The sequence below is a fragment of the Monopterus albus genome, unplaced genomic scaffold, assembly GCF_001952655.1.
Source record: "Monopterus albus unplaced genomic scaffold, M_albus_1.0 scaffold65.1, whole genome shotgun sequence".
NCBI classification, from domain to species: domain Eukaryota; kingdom Metazoa; phylum Chordata; class Actinopteri; order Synbranchiformes; family Synbranchidae; genus Monopterus; species Monopterus albus.
In genome coordinates, this window is record NW_018127945.1 from 2684253 (window position 1) to 2708189 (window position 23937).

Sequence of the window (23937 nt, forward strand, 5' to 3'; positions counted from 1 at the left end):
AGCACAGATACAAACATAACAGAACCCCCCCCAAGGATGGCTTCCAGCCCACTTTCTGCATCGAATTAAACTTTGAAATGTTAGTTGCTTTTCCATTTTCTAACATTACTGACCCCACCATTATTATCATGGCCAAGAGGTCCACACCAAAGGGAATTGAGTGATTGCATTGTGTGCATGTGTGTGTGCATCTGCAGACAGCATTCTCCTCATTACACCCTTTGTGCTTGCTTTTTTTCTCTTCCTCTGCTGTTCTCATCGTCTTCTTCATGTTAACCCTAATGCACCTTTCTTTTTGTTCTTGAAACTCCTTTCATCCTTTGTCCTCACCCCCCTCCTTTGCTTCTCTCCTCATTTTCTCCATATCCTTCTTGCCTTCCTCCTCTTCTCTCTCCTCCACTGGGCCAAGAAAACATCCCTTTTTAATAAGGAATGGAGATGGATGCAGCATCCTCTCTCTCCCTCTGTCTCAGACGTGTTTCCAGTTTTTTCTTTTTTTAGGTTTCTCTCCTTTGCTGTCGCTCATTTTCTTCTCACTCTGTGTTTCTGTTTCAGCTCTGTACACACACACACACACACACTCACACACAGCTGTGTTTTCATTCCTTGTGGTGACTTTACATTGATGTACATTCATTTCCTGTAGACTTATCCTAACCTTAACCATAACCACTACTTTCCCAATACCTAACCCTAACCCCAACACTTAACCTAACACCTAAACCATGTTGCCACCCTAAAATTTAATGATTTCCTTGTGGGGACTAGCCTCTGGTCCCCACAAGGATGGCTGAGTCCCCACAGTGTGAGTGTGTTAACAGCTTTCAGTCCTCATGATCTAAGTAATACAAAGGCGCACGCACACACACACACACACACACACTCACACACAAAATGCTTCCTTACTGCAACACTTTCCCTCCTCTCCAAGCTGGTCTGTCTCCAGCAGCACTGTACAGTGCAGCTGAGTGTGCCCCGGTGTGCAGCTGGAAAGCAGATCAGCTTGTTACTTGGAGTGTCGCTCGTCTCAGCAGTTAATAATTTCCACTTTGGCTGAGTCACTGCATGAATGCACTGCTTACTTATAGTTTTACGTTATAAAGCTATAGGTGTTAAGATCTATAGATTAGTTTATATATTTGTGTTACACAACAAACATAAATAGTTATTTGTAAATTGTCTAAAGAGGAAAAGCTCCAACAATTGTAATCCTCATATTTCAGGATCTAGAAACAGAATGTTTTTCCATTTTTGTTTAAAGAAATGAAAGAATAGCCTTCTGGTAATGTCATGATAGGAGCAACAGCATTGCAGCAGAAAACCTTTTAAAAATAGTGACAACTACAGATATTTGAAACCTTCAGCCCAGAATACTACAAGTAAGCAATATGAGCTCTTCCTCGAGACATAAAACGTCGAGTAAACAAGGGACTTTGAAAGAAACGGATGACAAACAGCGAGACTCGTCTGACTCGGTTAGCACTAGCTTAGATGCTACTAGCAAAAAATCCACACATGAGGCTATACTGATAGAACAGATGAAAAAACTCTGTGAAGAAAACACTCAGGGCCTCAGCCAAACTAAAATGACCCTTGAGCATCTGGAGCAAGCTGTGGCAGACATAAAAGGACAACTTGGTGCCCACCAGGAGAGAATTGGTGAGTTGGAGGGGCGAGTGAGTAAGGTTGAAGACACAGAGGCAAGACAGCAGCAGGTGCTTCAATACCTACTGCAACGTGACACGCAACTCACAACATGTGTGAGGACCTCCAGAATAGACTGAGGAGGAACAACCTACGTATTTTCCAAATACCAGAAGGGAGTGAAGGAGGAAATGTGGTTGCATTTGTGAAAGAGCTGTTTCCTAAAGTGCTGCAGCTGGCCCCTGACCTGGACATTAAGATTGAAAGAGCGCATCTCTTGCCCCAGTGGCTCCCCCCAGGTGCATTATTGTGAGGTTCCTGGACACAGCAGCGAAAGATGTCGTTTTGCAGAAAGCATGGGGCCAGGGAAAGGTGTTATTTCAAGACAAAAGGATCTTCTTTGATCAAGACTACTCTCCTGAGCTACATAAGAAGCGAGCTAAAGTCTACGCTGTCATTAAACAGCTAAAACAAAAAGGCATACAGGCAAGATGCATATATCCTGCACGGCTGAAATTGAAGATGGACTCAGGAGAAAAAAACCTTCACTACGCTGATGAACACCGCCGAGGCCCTGGAACAACTGGGCGTACAGGTGCACAGTGGAGAGAAAGAGAGCATGGAAGAGAGACTGATGGAGGGGGAGAACAGCAGCACGAAGAAGAAGAGAGGCGAAATGTTGTTGACATCTGATCTGGAGGCCATATTGGGACAGGAGTAGCTTAATCAAGGTATCTAAGAAACCACAAAATACCCAAGCCTGACTTGGAAAGTCACGTTAGCTTATTTTATGTTGGGTATACGGATGGTGAATAAACTGAAGGTATTATTAAGGTGTTAAGAACATTTTCAGTTGTCACTAATTTATAATAACTTGAATATAAATTCTGACAGGTGACTGCATCTTATTTTGTTTTGTTTACATGAGTAATTTGCACTCACTGAGACCTCTTATACATGTTAGTGTATTATTGGTCATTATTGCCCACTGTGTGCCTTTTGCCAGAGAGAGGTCAGGTCACCCCTCTCTGTCCCATTATTAATGTGGGTCAGACATAGGTACTGTTCAGGTACTGTGGCTGACTGGACCTTTGGAAGTTCTGTTTGGTGTTTTTGTTGTTCTTTCTGTTTCTGTTATGTTCTCCCTGACACAAGCGGTGAATTATAGTTTTCTGATGTATTTACATTTACCTTGTTTTGGGTCACCAAAGGGCAGTGAGTGAACAGGGCACCACTTGGAAAAATATAGGGAATGACTTCACTGAACATAGTAACTTATAACATAAAAGGAATCAACAACCCAGTTAAGAGGAAAAAGATTTTGGGACAACTGAAAAAAATGCAATGCGCTATAGGCCTACTCCGAGAAACGCATTTTACGGAAATAGAACATTTGAAATTAAAAAGGGAATGGGTGGACCAAATATACAGCAGCTCCGATGGGATACGCAAAAAGAGAGGCCTAGCCATATTATTTAATAGATCTGTTTACTTTCATTGTGAAAAAGTGTGTCAGGATACAGAGGGGCATTATATTATGGTAATTGGGACAATTGCTGGATTAAAACTGACTGACGTCGAGTAAACAAGGGACTTTGAAAGAAACGGATGACAAACAGCGAGACTCGTCTGACTCGGTTAGCACTAGCTTAGATGCTACTAGCAAAAAATCCACACATGAGGCTATACTGATAGAACAGATGAAAAAACTCTGTGAAGAAAACACTCAGGGCCTCAGCCAAACTAAAATGACCCTTGAGCATCTGGAGCAAGCTGTGGCAGACATAAAAGGACAACTTGGTGCCCACCAGGAGAGAATTGGTGAGTTGGAGGGGCGAGTGAGTAAGGTTGAAGACACAGAGGCAAGACAGCAGCAGGTGCTTCAATACCTACTGCAACGTGACACGCAACTCACAACATGTGTGAGGACCTCCAGAATAGACTGAGGAGGAACAACCTACGTATTTTCCAAATACCAGAAGGGAGTGAAGGAGGAAATGTGGTTGCATTTGTGAAAGAGCTGTTTCCTAAAGTGCTGCAGCTGGCCCCTGACCTGGACATTAAGATTGAAAGAGCGCATCTCTTGCCCCAGTGGCTCCCCCCAGGTGCATTATTGTGAGGTTCCTGGACACAGCAGCGAAAGATGTCGTTTTGCAGAAAGCATGGGGCCAGGGAAAGGTGTTATTTCAAGACAAAAGGATCTTCTTTGATCAAGACTACTCTCCTGAGCTACATAAGAAGCGAGCTAAAGTCTACGCTGTCATTAAACAGCTAAAACAAAAAGGCATACAGGCAAGATGCATATATCCGGCACGGCTGAAACTGAAGATGGACTCAGGAGAAAAAAACCTTCACTATGCTGATGAACACCGCCGAGGCCCTGGAACAACTGGGCGTACAGGTGCACAGTGGAGAGAAAGAGAGCATGAAAGAGAGACTGATGGAGGGGGAGAACAGCAGCACGAAGAAGAAGAGAGGCGAAATGTTGTTGACATCTGATCTGGAGGCCATATTGGGACAGGAGTAGCTTAATCAAGGTATCTAAGAAACCACAAAATACCCAAGCCTGACTTGGAAAGTCACGTTAGCTTATTTTATGTTGGGTATACGGATGGTGAATAAACTGAAGGTATTATTAAGGTGTTAAGAACATTTTCAGTTGTCACTAATTTATAATAACTTGAATATAAATTCTGACAGGTGACTGCATCTTATTTTGTTTTGTTTACATGAGTAATTTGCACTCACTGAGACCTCTTTTACATGTTAGTGTATTATTGATCATTATTGCACACTGTGTGCCTTTTGCCACAGAGCGGTCAGGTCACCCCTCTCTGTCCCATTATTAATGTGGGTCAGACATAGGTACTGTTCAGGTACTGTGGCTGACTGGACCTTTGGAAGTTCTGTTTGGTGTTTTTGTTGTTCTTTCTGTTTCTGTTATGTTCTCCCTGACACAAGCGGTGAATTATAGTTTTCTGATGTATTTACATTTACCTTGTTTTGGGTCACCAAAGGGCAGTGAGTGAACAGGGCACCACTTGGAAAAATATAGGGAATGACTTCACTGAACATAGTAACTTATAACATAAAAGGAATCAACAACCCAGTTAAGAGGAAAAAGATTTTGGGACAACTGAAAAAAATGCAATGCGCTATAGGCCTACTCCGAGAAACGCATTTTACGGAAATAGAACATTTGAAATTAAAAAGGGAATGGGTGGACCAAATATACAGCAGCTCCGATGGGATACGCAAAAAGAGAGGCCTAGCCATATTATTTAATAGATCTGTTTACTTTCATTGTGAAAAAGTGTGTCAGGATACAGAGGGGCATTATATTATGGTAATTGGGACAATTGCTGGATTAAAACTGACTGCTTTAAATGTTTATGCACATAATGAGGACTCCCCACATTTTTTCAAAAAAGATTTCCCACCTGGTGGTGGAGAAGGGAGAGGGTATTGCTGATAGGCGGGGACTTCAACTGTGTACTTAATCATAGACTAGATAAACTTCCCATAACATCAAACCCACTGTCAAGAATGTCTAAAAGTGTGCTAAATATGATGAAAGAATTGGGGTTAATGGATGCTTGGTGTCACCTCCATCCAAATGAAAGAGATTTCACATTTATGTCACAGGTGCATGGAAGTTACTCAAGCTGAGAAAGCTTTCGATAGAGTGGACTGGCAATTTTTAGAAAAGACCTTAAGTGAAATGGGTTTTGGGGAAAAATTTGTTAGCTGGTTTAAAGTGTTGTACAAGAATCCTAAATTGAGAGTAAGAGTTAACAGACACTGCTCTGACTTTTTTAGAATAGAGAGAGAAGTGTGACAGGGCGACTCGTTATCACCGATCCTTTTTGCCCTTAGCATTGAGCCTGTGGCAGAGGTTATGCGTCAGGATAAGCAGATTGAAGGAATAACAGACGGTGGAGGGACAGTTCATAAAATTGCCCTCTTTGCAGACGATATCCTGCTCTTTATCAGGAATCCGTTGACATCAATCCCCAGACTAATGCAATGCTTAGAAAAGTACAGTAAGATTTCCGGGTACAAAATCAACCAAAATAAATCAGAGGTAATGATGATAACAGGAAAGTGGCCTGACCAACTTAACGAGATGGTGTCCTTTCGATGGTCTAAACAAGGATTTATGTACTTATGAATAATTCTTATGCCACAACATACAAAGCTTTATAGGGCCAATTATGATAAGTTAATAAAACAGATAAAGAATGATCTGGTTCTATGGGAGGTACTCCCTCTGTCTCTGCTTGGCAGAGTGGAAACCATAAGAATGAATCTGCTTCCTTGTGTCCTTTTTCTGTTTCAGTCTTTGCCCATACGAGTTCCTATTTCAACTTTTACTATGTTAAATCGATTAATTTCCCAATTTATTTGGCAACATAAGAGGCCCCGAATAAAAATATAAAAACTTTATTTGCCCAAAGGCAAGGGGGGCCTAGCTCTGCCGAATGTGAAATTTTACTACTAGGCAGCTCAATTGGCGGCAGTTGCGGCCTGGATTTGGGGAGATGAGGAAGTAGGATGGACTCAAATAGAACAGGGTGAAACTAAGGGGGTACGCTTACTCACTCTCCCCTTTATTGATTCAAAATGTGTTAACGAAATGAAAATCGGAAATGAATGGACGAAACACACTTTGAAGGTTTGGGTAAAAGTTAGAAAAATGCTAAAAGACACTGGATCACTCTCTTGAGCCATGCCGATGGTGGGCAATATAGACTTTCCACCCTCCACCTGGGATCACGGCTTTAGGAGATGGGCCATGAAGGGCCTGATCACAATTAACCAACTGTTTGAGGGAACAGATTTGAAGTCCTTTTCACAACTTCAGGAACAATTCGACCTGCCATCAAATGATCTTTATAGGTATTTCCAAATCAGACACTACGTCATGAATCATAAGGAGAAAGAAAGAATTAGAAATCCAAATAATGTAGAACAATATTTCATTGCAATTGCAGAATATAACCATTCAACAACAAAAACTGTCTCCAATCTTTACAGAAGACTTTCTTCTGACATGGCTCATGACTACTGCTCATGACACTTTGAATATAGAGTTAAATACTATAATAGAAGACAAACTATGGGAAAACATGTGTAAAGGGAGTCATAAAGGTATCAGTAGTCAGCAATGGAAAGAATTTGATTGGAAAATCAAGATAAGATACTCCTCTTGTCATTTCTAATTTCATGAAAGATTCTTCAGCAGCATTGTGCTGGAGACAATGTGGGCAAGTAGGAGACCACACACATATATTCTGGGACTGTCCAGTGATCTTAGAATACTGGAAACAGGTGAAAGAGGAGACAGAGAAAATTGTAAAAAGGGAGATCCCTTCAAACCCTTTGTTTTATTTATTTGGTATTATTTCAAGTGAAGATTTTGATGCTGACCAAAGATACATGCTGCGGATACTGGTATTGGCTGCTAAGAAAATTATTACTGTCAACTGGAAGAATGTGAACTCACCAACTATATTTGAATGGAAACAAAGGCTAAGACAAGTGTTTGCTATGGAAAAAATGACTGCATCTTCACAATTGAAAATGGACATCTTTAATAGGAGTTGGCACCCTGTGAAAATTTTGTGATACTTTTATTACTGTACCTATTTTAAATGTACATTTGCATTTGCTGTATGTCACATACCACCACACTGCTCTTGTCTCAGGGAATGTTTTATTTGTATTGCCAAAAAACTCAAAATAAAACATAAAAAAAGAGAAAGAATAATTAATTATTGCAGTTAATTGATTAGTCATTTAAGTTGTACTTGTAATATTCACTGTGTGTTATGGCAGCCTCCCTCACCAGGAGGGTGAGGGAGGACTGAGGTTGGGCTCAAGTTTGCAGACCCAGGTGCTAGGGGAAAAAACATGTTGGTTGCTGGTTACAAAAGAACACAGAGTATCAAAAGAACATAACAAAGTCCAAGTATATAAAAGTCCAGGGGCCTGTTTCAAGAGGTTTTGTTGAAACTCTGAGTTTGTTAACCCCGAAATGAGGAAAACTCTGAGTTTTCGGTTTCAGAAACGGAGGTAACTTAAATCCGTGAAAGCGGGGTAAGTTAAACCCGTTTCAAAAAGAGAGGTAATCTAAACTCAGAGTCAGTTACTATGGCAACTTACTCTGTGAACCTAACCTGGTTGGGAGCAGGTTTTGTTCGGGAAACTCAGAGTTTCCTCTGGTCTCCGCCCCTTTTTAAAGTGAAAGGTGTTTAAATAGGCCTACCTCAGTTGATTTTTTGTCATATCCCCATGTATTTTTATTTGAGCGGTACCGTTTTTCTAGAGAGTCCATAACATATATCAATAATCTTATCCACCCATACATCAGACACATCACCCATCGTGGCCGTGCTCTTACATCCGAGCAGATGCTTTGTGTTGCGTTACAATTTGTTGCAAACGGCAGTTTTCTTTATAACATCGGGGATGCAGAGCACATTAGTAAGGCCATAGTATGTAGAATAGTTCGGAAAGTGTGCCTCACCCTCAAGCGCTTTCTGTGAATTTTTGTTGTGTTTCCTGGGCACAAACCCCTCAGAGCCATTAAAGAGGAGTTTCACAGGATTGCAGGTTAGTGGTATTGAATTCGTTTCAGTAAGGCTAATCTGAAAAATGATGATCAGTTAATAACATCTTGATGTGACCTCTGGAAATAAACTAATAATTAGAAGCCCCTTCAGGATTTCCTAATGTGGTTGGATGCATTGATGGCACACATATTCCCATCAATGCACCTACATGAAAATTAAAATTCAATTCTTATATTATTACATCAGTGTTGGGTAAATCTTAAAAAAGTATTTTGATTAATGTAATAATTACTCTCCATAAAACGTACTGGATTATTTATTAATCATTACTTTACAAATCCCATATCAACCACAATAGGAATTTTAAGAAAGGGTAGACATAAAACTGCACTTTTAATTCGTACAAAAATCGGTATTTTATGCAATTACTGAAGTTACTCATTCAATTATTGAAGAATTAAGAACCATTCCTTACTTTACAAGTGACAAATAATAACAATACTAACATTATTTAGTAATTACTATAGGTGTAAGCAAACTGATTTTGAATTAGCATTGGTCGGATATGTGTAATCATGTGTGTTATTGTCATTTGTTCATTGTTCTGTTCTGCATGTTTGAAAGAATAAATCAATCAATCAATCAATCAATGGTGACTCGTAATTTCTTCACTCCATTGTTCAGGGCTTTTTATAGTCACGTGGCACGCGCCTAACTCTGAGTCAAACAACTCAGAGTTGATTAAACCAACTCTTTTCAGCTGTTCTGAAACCGAAAACTCCAAGTTTTCCAACTCTGTGTTAAACCTCCTTCTTGAAACGGGCCCCAGGTAGAGTAGAGATGGTGGAGGGAAACAAACAGGGGAATCCAGGGACTGACGCAAAAACCAAAAGCGCAGGAAGATGAAGACGGACAGGTGAAAGAACAAAAAGACCATTGTACACAATGCAATCCACAGTACAGGAACTGTCAGCGCGGAAAACAAAGGCACGTATTGCTAACCGCATAAGTGGTGTGATGGAGTCAAGCCAAAACGCACAGAAACTGTTAGCGTAGCATTCTATCTACATACATTACGCGGTACTTGGTTAATGTTCCAGTGAAACTGGAGCGTCTGTCAGCGGTATAAATAAGGAGGAGCAGGTAATCATCGAGATGCACCCCAGCTGTGTGCATCGACAAAACAGTCACTAATTACTGGAATGCAACACAGCTGAGGTGCAGAGCCCACAGGATAGAGAGAGCAGAGGAGAGAAAGACGGAGGAGAGACAGCGGCCGCCGAGCGGCCCTGACAGTGTGAGGGTTTTAAAAACTGAAACTGTTTGCCATTCCTATTAACAGTTAAGGTAAGTCAGCAAAAATGTCTTTTCCTGACAATTTCTTACATTTTTAGGTGGGAATTCTTAGAAGCTCTGCTCCAGTTCTCTTTTCAAGTGTTATTGAAGAGTGTCTGTGTACTTGGCAAATGTTCATATCCTGTTTGTATAATAGAGCAAAGTTAAAACAATGCGCCACCCCACATCTATGCTTTTACTTCCACTCCTATCCCCTGTAGATGTCTATGAAGCTGTCAGTTGTGTCCACAAAGAGCATCTACAAAAGTCTCCTGCTGACAAAGAGAAGCAGAGAAATTATAAAACAAAGTCCTCTAACATATTCCAGTTGTCTCTATCATACTGAATGACCAGTTTCCATTACAGTGATTATTATTATTATTATTAACATGATTAATGCAAGAAATCGCTACTCAGAACAGAGACACAAACACACTGACACTATAGTTGTTTTTGGCGGCCTGTTTTAGTTTTAGCTTTAGTCTAGTCTTTGTGTGAAGCTGTCATTTTAGTTTTTATTAGTTTTAGTCACGTTCATACTCTTTATAGTCTAGACAAGTTTCAGTCAACCAAAGTCTGAGCATTTTAGTCAAAATTATCCATGACTATTTTCATCTAGTTTTAGTCAACGAAAACTGATGACATTTAGTCTAGTTTGTCAATAAAAATTGTATTTTAGTCTCTTTTTAGTAATGCAATTCTATTTAACCAAGTCAATATAGTATAAGTACCTAGTAGTATAGATGAAACCAACATTTTCTTTGAGCCAAACCCATTTCAAACAAGGTCATCTTATAATATTATTGTTACCTTACAGACTCAAGAATACATCAATACACATTTTGTGTGATTTTGTGGCCACATTTCTCCCCATCTTTTTCCACAGCACACTCCGTTTTCTTTTCCACTTCTATGTAATGAAAGTTTTTCCAAATGTCATTTCTTCTTTTTCTCCCAAAGACGAACCCCGGCTGTCCGGCCATTGGTCCCTTTCTCTGTGTCAGACTTAACTTTGTTTGTTGTTGTCTTCTAAATAATGCCGTGAGTGGGGCTTAAGGAATTGACGTCGCCTGCATCTGCGCAGTGCCCTGGAAGTGAGACACAGGAAACAGAAATACTGCAAAATAATAATAATAACGCGACTAAGCGAGACGAAATAACGTTATAACATTTCATTTCGTCTCGTTTTGGTCAACAAAAATGAAGAGACATTTTAGCATAGCTTTTATTTTGTAAACCACATTTAGTCTAGTTTTTTTCATCAACAATATTGCATAATACATTTAATTAATAGTCATCGCCACACAACCAGCATTTTTGTTGCGTCTCGTCTCGTTTTCGTCACGTGATAAAAGTTAGTTGACAACGATATTTAGGCATAATTTTCGTTGACGAAAGCAACACTACACATACACTGCACTTTATCTCTGTGTGTCTCCCTCTCACTTCCTCTCTGCCATCCTGCGTTTGTTTCATCTTTTGCACCCCCCCCTTTGATGTTCCTCTTTTACTGTCTTCCACCTTGTTGTGCTGTTTTCTGGCACTCATTGTCAGTAGGAAGTGTTCAGATCACACTGAAACACTGATGAAAGTACCAGACCTGCCACTTCCTATTCCACAGAGAATGAAGCTTTTAGTGAAATGTGTGTGTGTGTGATTCAGTAAACTCAATGTATGGCCTGCAATGCCTACATTAAAACTAAAGAACTGAATGGTAGAGTGAACTTTTTTATTACCAGCTATTTACCTTCTGGATTCTGTTTTTCTTGCAGAGTTCTGCAGAATCTTTCTATTCTACTTGTAAAACAGCACATTACTTGTGTTTACCTATCTGTCACCTCAGCTGCAGCTGGACTATGTAAATGTGCTGCCCCTAAGCCCTGGATACCCATTTTAGAAACCTCATTAAAGTTACAAATTGCTGGACTGTGGTTCAGTGGGTAGAACAGTCGTCTCCCAACCAGAGGGCCAGAGGTTTGAATCTCAGTGCCTGCAGTCCACATGTCAAAGTGTCCTTGGGCAAGACACTGAACCCCCAATTTGCCCCTAAGGTTATGCATTGAGCCATTGGTGTGAGTTGGCACCACAGATGGTTTCCTCGGTTCTATACCGGAAACAAATTCCTTGTGTGTAACATACAGTACTTGGCCAAATAAAGGTGATTATCAGCTTCAATCTCAAAATACAGGATGTTGAATCACCAGTAACTACTATTAACACTCAGGTTTGTTGTTGAATTTCCTCCATAACATCAGAACTGAGACTTTTCAGCATGTTATTTTCTGAGTAAAATGTGATAGTTTTTACTTTTAGAAAAGAGGTCACATATGTTTAACAACGTGGTGGGTTTTGAACAGTAAATAAGTTTATTTCATGGTTGGAAACATGACGCTAAATTATTTTCCACAGGCGTACATGTTCTAAGATTTTTAAGTAAATTGTTGCAGGGAATGTTATTTCTCATTGGACTACAAATCATACCTTTCAGTTCCAGCCTAAATGATACAGGAGTGTTTAGAGAATTTGATCACAGTCTATTTACTCATTCTTTTTATTTACATACAGTAAACCTAAAACATGCAGAGAATTTTTTCTTGTTTTGTTTATGTACCAAGTTAAATATTTAGCTGAAAAGTCCTCAGCTGCTCATTCTTTTTTTGTCTATGTATCGCTTTAAATATTTACAGCTGCTCATTCCTCTCTGCTGGGGAAGCCGTAGTATCTATTGGTTAACATATCCACCGCCACTGTGAGAGACAACGTTTTGGTGACAGCAGATACAACCAACTGTTCAGTGCTATTTAGCCAAGACTTTGACACTGTCAGTTTTGTTAAACCACATAAATATTTAATTCTACTTTTCAGATTAAACTCACCTGGCCCAGTCAGAGATGTCACACTCTTACTGTATGTGCAAATATCAGCTACGGGGACCCAGTGTTGAGTTCTTGTTTCCTGTCTGTTTACTTACTCTCAGTTTTATTGTATGGAAATATTACACTGAGGATAGACAGTCATACTGCACCTAAACATGACATTGAATGACTATTCAAGTCAGTCAAGTATTGTACTAGATTAATACATTAACTGTCTATAAGATGGACAGGTTGACAGCTCCCAGAAGTGAAGCCACCACAAGTTGATAACTACTTGGTGGCTGGTTGCAGTATAGATCATGGACTCTGTCTCCTCCTTGTAAACTGATGGGACATGAGCCAAACCATTAAACTCAAAATACAAATCAAAGAAATTTTCCCAGAGGTGATTTGTGTGGGGGCGGCACAGTGGTTAGAGCTCACAGCAAGAAGGTTCCGGGTTTGGGCCCCGGCCAACCCAGGGCCTTTCTGTGCAGAGTTTGCATGTTCTACCTGTGCCTGTGTGGGTTCTCTCCAGGTACTCTGGTTTTCTCCCACAGTCCAAAGACATGCAGCTTAGGTTGATTGGTGACTCTAAGCTGTGTGTACCCTGTGATAGACTGGCAACTTGTCCAGGGTGTACCCGCCTCTCGCCCAATGTCGGCTGGGATTAGCTCCAGCCCCCCCACGGCCCTATTCAGGAATAAGTGATAAGGGATGGATGATTTCTGTGGTTTTGGGTGGATATTATCATGTTGATGGGTGTCAAAATGCTCATTTTCCTGCTAAGTTTGTTGTTAAAAAGTTACAGTATTTGATTATACAGAAACATATTTATTTAGGTTGAATTGATAGCTTTGATTGGCAGCCTGATACATCACTCAGCTACTTGGTCGTTGCTGCACAGAATCTGGCTGCAAAAAGCAAGATGGCAGCCACCGTATTCATGATATTTTGGTTTCACTCTTGCATAATAGAGGGAAGTGATGACATGTCGTTCATTGTATATACAGTCTGTGGATTAATACCGTATTCATTGCAAATGTGAAAAGTGAACATTTTATCTTATATGACTACTAATGAGTCACTAAAAAGCAGTTGTTAACATTATACATTTACCCTTTCATCAGACCTGCAGCAGCTCACTGCTGATGCCTTCACTCATACTAATTGAACTGTCTCGCTTTGTGTTCACAGATATTCAGAAGAGCTGACAAAGATGGTGAGTGAATTCGCCATCTTAATTTCTTTTTCCAGACCTGTAAAGAAAATGTCTGAAAATACCATAAAATGTTATTTCATATAATGTCATAATTGAAAATGATCTGTTACAGAACCATCATACCATATAATCTGGAGTGATTTTACAGGATACATAGTCACATGAAATGCAGTGGTCATAATCTCAGTTAAGAGATCTCGCATAAGAAAATGCATTTTTGAACATTTTCTAATGATATTCTGCACTTGCTTGAATGAAAATATTGTACAGTACTCATACTATATCTAAAAATTGCCCATATTGCTCACTGCTAACACTTACTGATACACTTAGATAGGGTTACACCTGGGCTTATCAGTTAAATAACTTTAGAGCATTGTTCAGCTTTGACAGAGCTTGAATCCTTGTAGCTCAGTGTCACACAGTCGCACAGTTTGCAGCTTAAATCTTTTTTTAATCGTTTTTCTTCCAGTGGCAAAAATAAAGAGGAATCAGGATGATAAAGTAAATCTAACAAACAACCTTTTTCTGAACTATTCTGGCCTTGTTGGGTTGGTTTGTACACCGGCGATTGCGTTTCAGTACAGATGTGAGATTTATTGTCTCTCAGGCCTTATGCATAGCAGAAAAATACCATGTGGTGAACCCTGTCCATCTGCTGTGTGCTGTATTTTTAGGCTCTTGGAACATTAAGTGTTTTCAGAAGGGAAAATTTCTATTACTGTGTAGCAGTGCCAATTAGCAGTTTGTTTATACCCTCTGGCATCTCATGTTCTGCTACTTTCTTTTACTTCTGCATATCTCCAGCTCTCCTTTCGCTTTAAATCTGTTCCTGCTCTATTATCTGCTCATTATCATCCTCTCACTCATCAACCATGTTTATCCTGTCACTGTCTTTGACAAGAAAGAATTTAACTAAAGCTGTGCTTTCATAGCAGCCAGATGACCATTTGCTCTTCCCAAAATGCATCTCCATAAAGAATATATCTGCCACCACCACAAAGCTTTATTTAGCCATTGCTTAGTCAACTGTTGAAATTTGCTTTGTTACCTGCACAATAGCTGTGTGTGTTTGTGTGTATACACTGCATAACTTCTGTTTACCAACTAAAGCCGTACACCAGTGAAAGTTAACAATTTTATTATTAAAATACAATATACTGAACTACTCACCACTTTGTTCATTCATGGTTCCACCATGTCACACTCATAGGCCAGCTCCAGGAAATAATGAAAGGTGCAAGACGCACTGAACTCGCTGACCTGCAGCACAGTCGTGATGACAACACTACATACTGTATATGAAAAAAGTACAAATCTACCTCTCTGCCAACCAGATCTTTCATATGGTGCAGTGTTATGGGCCCCGGTGCAACACGCTACCATGGGCCTTGCTAACCCAGCCAGATGCTCAGGCTAGCTCAGAGGAGTAAAAATAATCCATTGTGTTCACCATTGTGCTCACCTGTTAGCTCACTGATCTCAGAGCTGTAGACTGGGAAGATGACTCTGGTCACAGTGCTGCCCTCAACCTCAAGGAGTCACACAAAGTCTGGTCAGCCTTCGGGGCTCCCAGCTCTGCCTTCTCAGGGAGAACTAGAGTAAGAATAATTGCAGGAGAGATCCAGAGCCTGCAGTAGGCCACATCATACCTGCTGGTGCAGCCATCAGACAAGAGGGCCTGGTGTTCTCCCTCTGCTCCTGCAGCAAGTGGATGAAGGGTGTGGCTGTCTGAAGAGAGCAAAATAATATATGCAATGACAAGAAAGTCCCAACTGGTACAGGCTCAGGATGGACTCCTTCTCCTGTTAGCGCTGCACAGAAGAAGGTTCCTCAGGTTAGTGATCAGCTCAAGGATTCACTCTAGCTAAGGCAGGTCAGCTAAATGGCAAATATTTGTTCTCTTCATCAGGATGACATCACTGGACTGATTAAAGACTGAATAAATAAAAACTGCTGCAGAACATTATTTATGTGGTTCAAGCCCAGCATGAATAATGTGAACATTTCTCTGTGTGGAAAAAGTTCAACCAACACACTGTGTTAAGGCACAGTTTGACGTTAAACAGCTGTGAATCCAGTCCAGGTTCTGTTCATCAGTAAACACTGAACACTGACACAGGGCAGTTAGATGTTAGCTCTTGGTGCCAGAGACGCGTAAACAAAAAACTGTTTGATATTCATCAGACTGACTGTCTGCCTCGTATTTAATAACGAATCATTGCATTGTTCAAGCATAAAACAAAAATGTATTTTTCTGTCATATCAATGTAGCTGGGTGGTAAACATGTACTAAGGGGAGATAAATAACTAAATTGTTTTCCACTGATGGTGAAAGGTCCCCTAAAGGTGCAGATTTATTAAAAAAGAAAAACTGAACTATCACATGGTCATAAGTATTCAGACCCTTTGCTGTGACACTCATATATTTAACTTAGGTACTGTCCATTTCTTCTGATCATCCCTGAGATGGTTCTACACCTTCATTTGAGTCCAGCTGTGTTTGATTATACTGATTGGACGTGATTAGGAAAGCCACACACCTGTCTATATAAGACCCTACAGCTCACAGTGCACGTCAGAGCAAATGAGAATCATGAGGTCAAAGGAACTGCCTGAAGAGCTCAGAGACACAATTGTGGCAAGGCACAGATCTGGCCAAGGTTACAAAAAAAAATTTCTGCTGCACTTAAGGTGCCTAAGAGCACAGTGGCCTCCATAATCCTTAAATGGAAGACATTTGGGACGACCAGAACCCTTCCTAGAGCTGGCCGTCCGGCCAAACTGAGCTATCAGGGGAGAAGAGCCTTGGTGAGAGAGGTACAGAAGAACCCAAAGATGACTGTGGCTGAGCTCCAGAGATGCAGTCGGGAGATGGGAGAAAGTTGTAAAAAGTCAACCATCACTGCAGCCCTCCACCAGTCGGGGCTTTAGGGCAGAGTGCCCCGACAGAAGCCTCTCCTCAGTGCAAGACACATGAAAGCCTGCATGGAGTTTGCTAAAAAACACCTGAAGGACTCCAAGATGGTGAGAAATAAGATTCTCTGGTCTGATGAGACCAAGATAGAACTTTTTGGCCTTAATGCTAAGCGGTATGTGTGGAGAAAACCAGGCACTGCTCATCACCTGTCCAATACAGTCCCAACAGTGAAGCATGGTGGTGGCAGCATCATGCTATGGGGGTGTTTTTCAGCTGCAGGGACAGGACGACTGGTTGCAATCGAGGGAAGGATGAATGCGGCCAAGTACAGGGATATCCTGGACGAAAACCTTCTCCAGAGTGCTCAGGACCTCAGACTGGGCCGAAGGTTCACCTTCAAACAAGACAATGACCCTAAGCACACAGCTAAAATAACGAAGGAGTGGCTTCACAACAACTCCGTGACTGTTCTTGAAGGGCCCAGCCAGAGCCCTGACTTAAACCCAATTGAGCATCTCTGGAGAGACCTGAAAATGGCTGTCCACCAACGTTTACCATCCAACCTGACAGAACTGGAGAGGATCTGCAAGGAGGAATGGCAGAGGATCCCCAAATGCAGGTGTGAAAAACTTGTTGCATCATTCCCAAAAAGACTCATGGCTGTATTAGCTCAAAAGGGTGCTTCTACTAAATACTGAGCAAAGGGTCTGAATACTTATGACCATGTGATATTTCAGTTTTTCTTTTTTAATAAATCTGCAAAAATGTCAAAAATTCTGTGTTTTTCTGTCAATATGGGGTGCTGTGTGTACATTAATGAGGAAAAAAATGAACTTAAATGATTTTAGCACATGGCTGCAATATAACAGCATTTTACTGATTTTTTTTGTTACTGTTTGGTTATTTGGTTTTTACAGATTATTTTATTTTGTTTGTGTGTGCATCCAGACCCCACTACCATATTTTGTTCCCCTTTGTTTTTGCTACTTCGTGTTTTGTTGCTCCGTATCTTTTTGTGTGTAAATAAACTGTGACCTGCTGGACATCGAAGCTGTGAGGACTGCAGTAATTATGTCCTGTGCGGCAACCATTTTACCTGGGCTACATCTACAAGCACATATTTTGACTGCTATGCTGTGCAGAGCTTTAAGAGTACTGAACATCAAAACTCTATGTCCAGGTCACATTTGGTCACATTCAACACCACTGTCACTAAACTGTCATGTTAATGATACTGTTGTGTGTTTAAGCATTGGTTGCATCACACTGTCCATTTCCCACAATAATACTGTACTGTATGACTGTTCAGATATGTGCTGTAATATTTAAAGCTAATTATACTTGGCCTATTTCATCTTATAAATGCTGAAGCTCTGTTGATATCTGAGTTATAACTAAAGTAAACAGAACTGCATAATTAGTCTACATTCAGTCCCACGCACCAACCACCATGATCTGGGCATCACCTGCACATCTGTCATGTTCAGGACTAAAATACTGCATTAACAAAAACTGTAATTAATCTTCTAGCTTCTCAAAATGTAGCTCCATGTTGTTGATATTGTATAATTACCAACTGCTAGGATACAGAACACCAGTTTAGACATTACAAAACTTGCCTTTTCCTTTCACGCTGATCTTAGCCTGAGCAAAGACTCATTAAACCAGTGATTAATCAGCTTTTTCTCCATCACAAACTGGATTGTGTTCTGTTTTAAAATAACAGTCTCTTTGGGTGTTACAACCCCAACTCTGCTGCTGCTAGAGACACACATCTGCAAACTGTCTTGCAAAAGTTTCATATGATTAACTGAAGGGCTACAGAGCAAGAGAAAAGAGAGAGTGAGTGAGGAACGAAGGGAAGAAGAACAGACAATGGTTATTATGGAGAAATGTAGTTATTCGATGTATGGAACGCAGGCTGGAAAGAAGGAACCAGTAAGCACAGGCTGAAGACAAGCTATTTTTATCCTCCTCCTTTCTTGTGGGAGAAGACTGGGGAACTGGTTTAATGAGTTAGAGAAAAAGAAGGCAGAAGCTGACTGGGAGAAGGGGAGAATTGTTAGAAAGAAAAGAAGATGCAGTCCAGGAGAGACTGACAGAAGAGGCAGGAGGTGACAAAATCTAAAAGGGAGAAGAGGCAAGGAATGGAGACAAAAAAGAGCAAGGGACTAAGAAAGAGCATCATACGTTATTTTTGACAACGGGGCAGTAACTGAGGAATAATTGTCGAAATTCTGTCTTCACATTCGTAGCACAGATTTCAGAGCCAGCTCTCCTGCCACCGAGCTGCTGAAACAGCAACCCTGTGTGTGTGTGTGTGTGTGCATTATGCAACTGTGTCTAATGCAAGTAGCATGCATCAGTGAGCATTATTTCGTGTGGTAATGCTTAAACTAAGTATCAATACTGTATTTAGTGTATGTGTGAGTGGGTGCATGTGTATGCGTGTATTCTCAGTTGTGTTTTTTGCAATTACCACAGCTGACTCAACACCATTGTTGTGCAGCTGGTGGAGTGTTTCAGCAGCCAATAATTCTCTGAAATAGTTGCATCATTTGACAGTGCTTAGTTTACTCTTTATACTCACAGCACATGTAATACGTCAAAGTCCTTTGAATATTTGCTGCAGGTTGACACTTAATCTCTGCAGGTGAAAAGGAAATGTTATGAAATAATAACTCTGGGTACTGTTCTAGTTGCATATATTCTGTAATTGCTGTTCAGATTATACAAGCAATATAGTAATTTTTTTTTACAGTAGATGGTTTGACTTGTAGCATTGGAAGTGCAGGTGTTACTGATAACATTAAAGGAGAAGAAATACTGAGTTTTTTTCCCCACAAAGACTAAATCCGACAATGAGTTTCATGTTTGATATGGAATTTGTAGAAAATCCCCAAAACAGAAACTTACTAGCCTTAATCCTTTAGTGTTATCCTCCTCTGTTCCATTCAGTGTCCCAGTTAGCCAATGGGCAGCAGAACCTCTGTGAGGCCACAAAATGTAAAGGAAATGCAGCCTTCCTCACGATGTCACAATGTCTGCTGTAATGAAGGACTGTTTTTTGTTCAAGATACAGACTTTGTTTACACTTGACACCTTGCACCCCCACACAGATGTTTTCAGGTATTCTGGCTCATTTATAGTTATACATATACAATGCAGGGAATTATGTGATGTCACCAAACTCACCACTGAGTTAGGGCCTTTTTCACAGAAGACATTTGATTGTGTTGGTGCCAACAAAGCAGTGCAGAAGAAGACCGCCGAACATGAAGTCAGTCAAACCTCATGGAAATTTCCAGCATTTTCACAAGTTACTGTTTTTAATTTAAAATGCACCTAAAAAGTGATTACAGTCAAGATTACTGGGACACTTGAATAGAACGTAGTCTTTGTTAATGTTATTAGTAGCACATATGCTTCTCCTGCTTTATGGCAAATCAACATGCATGCTTTTTACAATAGTATATTATGTTATGAGAGCATCCAGTTTTTTATGTGAAATTAATCTACTCTATAGTTCCCTTAAAAATTCCCACAATGCTATAAAAGTTACTTTTATGACATTTACCCTACTGTTAGGGTTATTTTATCATAAACAAACGGACTGAGTAGACCGAGGCTGATTTTCTTTATATAAGGATTTTAATACTTGCAGCAAGGCAGCTTCAATACATACAGTTCAGTTGCATGAAAACAATGCTCAGAGAGGCAGTCTCAACTGAGCCTATTTATACAGTCAAGTTGGTACTGTGGCAGTTCAAGAATTCAATCCCTGTTATCAGTCCCTGTCTACCAAACAGAGCCGGGTGCCGTCACAAACTTTTCTGCATACTCGTGATCCGGTATTGGTGAGAACTATGTGGATCAGCTCAAGCACGAATACATCATCTGCTCTAAACCAAAACACCTGCACGTAATAATGTATAACATCTTCTTGAGCATTCGAACAAGCCATTACACAGCATTTTCCCAACATTCCCCCCGTTTATACTTTGTACATACAGATAAAACAACACTGATATACTCGAGTGCCGTCATATTTGAGTAAATATAAAAGCTCAATAGATGTAATAAAGAGCAACATGCTCATATGCATTAATAAAGCAACTTCTATGGGAATAAGAAAATGCATAGCAAAAAGTATGAGATACCATGTTTCTCTGTAATAACATCAAAGGAATGCCACTTCATCTCAATTTTCAGCATCCCCATAACAGCGCATTACACTCAGGTGTCTTCTTTGTCCACAGCTGGGAAAGCACCGTCATATCGGCCTAATTCGTCCCCATAGGTGTCCGCAGTCTGTGAAACATGCAAATAGACAAAATTATCTTTTGTCAAAGCAGTGTCAGTGAGACGCTGCATAAAGCCTTGGAGACAGGGTATACAGCAGCACCCATATACAGTGAGGAGAGCTGTAGCCACTGCCAGAGATATGAGACAAGATGTAATGAGGCCACTCCTCTTTCTGAACCATTTTTCTAACATTTGAGTAAAGGGGTTGTCAACACCAGCATTCTCAGGAAGTTCTTCAGATAGTTCTTCAGATAGTGCAGTACCCCTGCAAAGCTCTAGTGACTGATCCATCTGGAGATGTGTTATTTGGAATGAATGTACAGCATGTAGAACCAAACTTTTTGCACACCCCACCTTTGATGTTTTAGTGACATTTATGGTGGTGTTACAGGAAGTTGGAATTCCTATATCTCGTCCCTTTCCTGATGCGTGTAATTTGCAGAATAGTATTCTGCTCCGAGGGGAACGGATGACTTTGCAACTGGGAACAAATAATGTACAGTCTTACATGTTTCATTGGTGGGTAGCTTTGGCGATTTAAAGAGAGAGAGAACACATTTCAGGCCTCAGGGATCGTTACTTGGCATCAGTCTAAATGGAGAGGTAGCTAAGAATGGTCTAGATGAACCCCTATGGTGTCAATATACACACAGTCATTCTCATAAGACAGTTGTTTTTTTTTGTGGCCATGGACCTCCTGGGTCCCAAGTGCTAACGCCCGTGCTGGTACTATTTGGAATGCCATAAGCAGCTGTACCAGAGCGCTGCCTCCCTGCCAGTCAGGTGGGAGTTTGGGCCACAGTTTAAGGTCCCCACACAGCCACCAGAGGTCAGACCTGGGGTGTCGTTCGATTTACAAACCAGGAGGAGTTATAGCCCTTTGATGTTTTAGTGACATTTATGGTGGTGTTACAGGAAGTTGGAATTCCTATATCTCGTCCCTTTCCTGATGCGTGTAATTTGCAGAATAGTATTCTGCTCCGAGGGGAACGGATGACTTTGCAACTGGGAACAAATAATGTACAGTCTTACATGTTTCATTGGTGGGTAGCTTTGGCGATTTAAAAAGAGAGAGAACACATTTCAGGCCTCAGGGATCGTTACTTGGCATCAGTCTAAATGGAGAGGTAGCTAAGAATGGTCTAGATGCTGCACATTCAATACAGTGGAATACATTAGTTGCTCTAGCAGTATGCATTACCCACTTTTTTTTTGTGGCCATGGACCTCCTGGGTCCCAAGTGCTAACGCCCGTGCTGGTACTATTTGGAATGCCATAAGCAGCTGTACCAGAGCGCTGCCTCCCTGCCAGTCAGGTGGGAGTTTGGGCCACAGTTTAAGGTCCCCACACAGCCACCAGAGGTCAGACCTGGGGTGTCGTTCGATTTACAAACCAGGAGGAGTTATAGCCCTTTGATGTTTTAGTGACATTTATGGTGGTGTTACAGGAAGTTGGAATTCCTATATCTCGTCCCTTTCCTGATGCGTGTAATTTGCAGAATAGTATTCTGCTCCGAGGGGAACGGATGACTTTGCAACTGGGAACAAATAATGTACAGTCTTACATGTTTCATTGGTGGGTAGCTTTGGCGATTTAAAAAGAGAGAGAACACATTTCAGGCCTCAGGGATCGTTACTTGGCATCAGTCTAAATGGAGAGGTAGCTAAGAATGGTCTAGATGCTGCACATTCAATACAGTGGAATACATTAGTTGCTCTAGCAGTATGCATTACCCACTCAAACCACTGACATGTGGGTCATCACTGTTGCTAAAGTTTTCCTCTTGTGGAGCAGTTTAAACTCAGACAAAGGAGGCTAAATAAAACTGCGGTGTAAGAGATAACAAGCTACACTAGCATATACCATTTTGGACCCTCCAACTCAGTTTCCTCAAAGATTAGCACTGACTAGATGGGTTTATTTAGAGAAAATATTTAGATAGAATAAGATGAACTCTTCCTTTATAGTTAAGGGAAGGGACCATATTTTTCAAGATTGGGATTAATAAAGTATTTCTATCTATCTATCTATATTCGATTAAATTCAGTTTCACCACAAACTTTGCTACATTACAAGAATAAAAAAACAGACCAGAGAGAAGCAGTCTTACTTAGAGTCAATCTCACCTCCACAGACATTGCTACCTTGTAGTCCATAGTCTGTGACCAGTTAGACACCTACAGCCTGAGTGGGTATTCTGGTACACCAAACATTGGTATTTGTCTGCCCAGATGAGGCTGGCAATCAACAGCCTCACCTCAACAGAATTGACTCCAAAACAATTTTAGACATTGGCAAACGTCTGTCCAGACTCAAAATATACTCACTACCATCTAAGATGAACAACCAGTTATTTAATTTGTTGCACTGGAGAATTACAGTCAATAGTTGCCACTCTTTAGGGAAAAACAATGAACACCACTACTCACAATATTCCTGGTGATTCTTTAAGTACTAAAAGTACTAATACCACACTGTAAAAATATTGTTAGAAATAAAACGTCTACATTTAAATATTACTTAAGTATGAGAGTATAATCAGGAAAATGTACTAGAAGTGCCCTGCAGAGAAATGTCTTTGGTGTTTTATGTTTTTTATTGCCTCATTGGAATTACTGTGTTAGTGGCAAATCTTTTTCTTTTCCCAATTTTGTTTGGTGGAAAATGTTTGAAAACAACAAGAAATGCCAATTACAGTTACCCAGAGTGACACCTTCACAATACATATTTTGTAAGATCACCACATTTGAGAACCTGGAATCATGAAATGCTGGACTTTCTGCATATGGAAAATGACACCGCCCTAGTGATCCCCTCCTCAAGCATAATGTTAATTTTATTCTAACCCAGCTCTGTTATTTATTTGTGACATATACTCCCACTTATCTCCGCACTCATTTGCTTGGTTTTGTCTAAGAGTCTGTAGTCTCAGGAGCGGGAGGACTATCACGAGGGCCAACAACACGAGGAGCCCCAAGGTGGCTTTACCCCCCCACCAGGGAGGTCTTTTGAATGAATGCCACCCACCAGTGGTCATCCTCCTTTCTCTCCAGTGCCTGCCTCTACCCTAAGCACTCCCCG

General features: G+C 40.7%; 1 protein-coding gene across 2 annotated transcripts in view; it reads left to right on the forward strand.

The window, feature by feature from the left end:
- Nucleotides 1-23937, forward strand: part of necab2 (N-terminal EF-hand calcium binding protein 2) — a 199233-nt gene that overhangs the window by 2357 nt on the left and 172939 nt on the right. For both annotated transcript variants that reach the window (XM_020604323.1, XM_020604322.1), the window contains exon 2: nucleotides 13607-13631. In XM_020604323.1, coding sequence (XP_020459979.1) covers nucleotides 13607-13631 — 25 coding nt within the window. The remainder of the gene's footprint in view (nucleotides 1-13606; nucleotides 13632-23937) is intronic.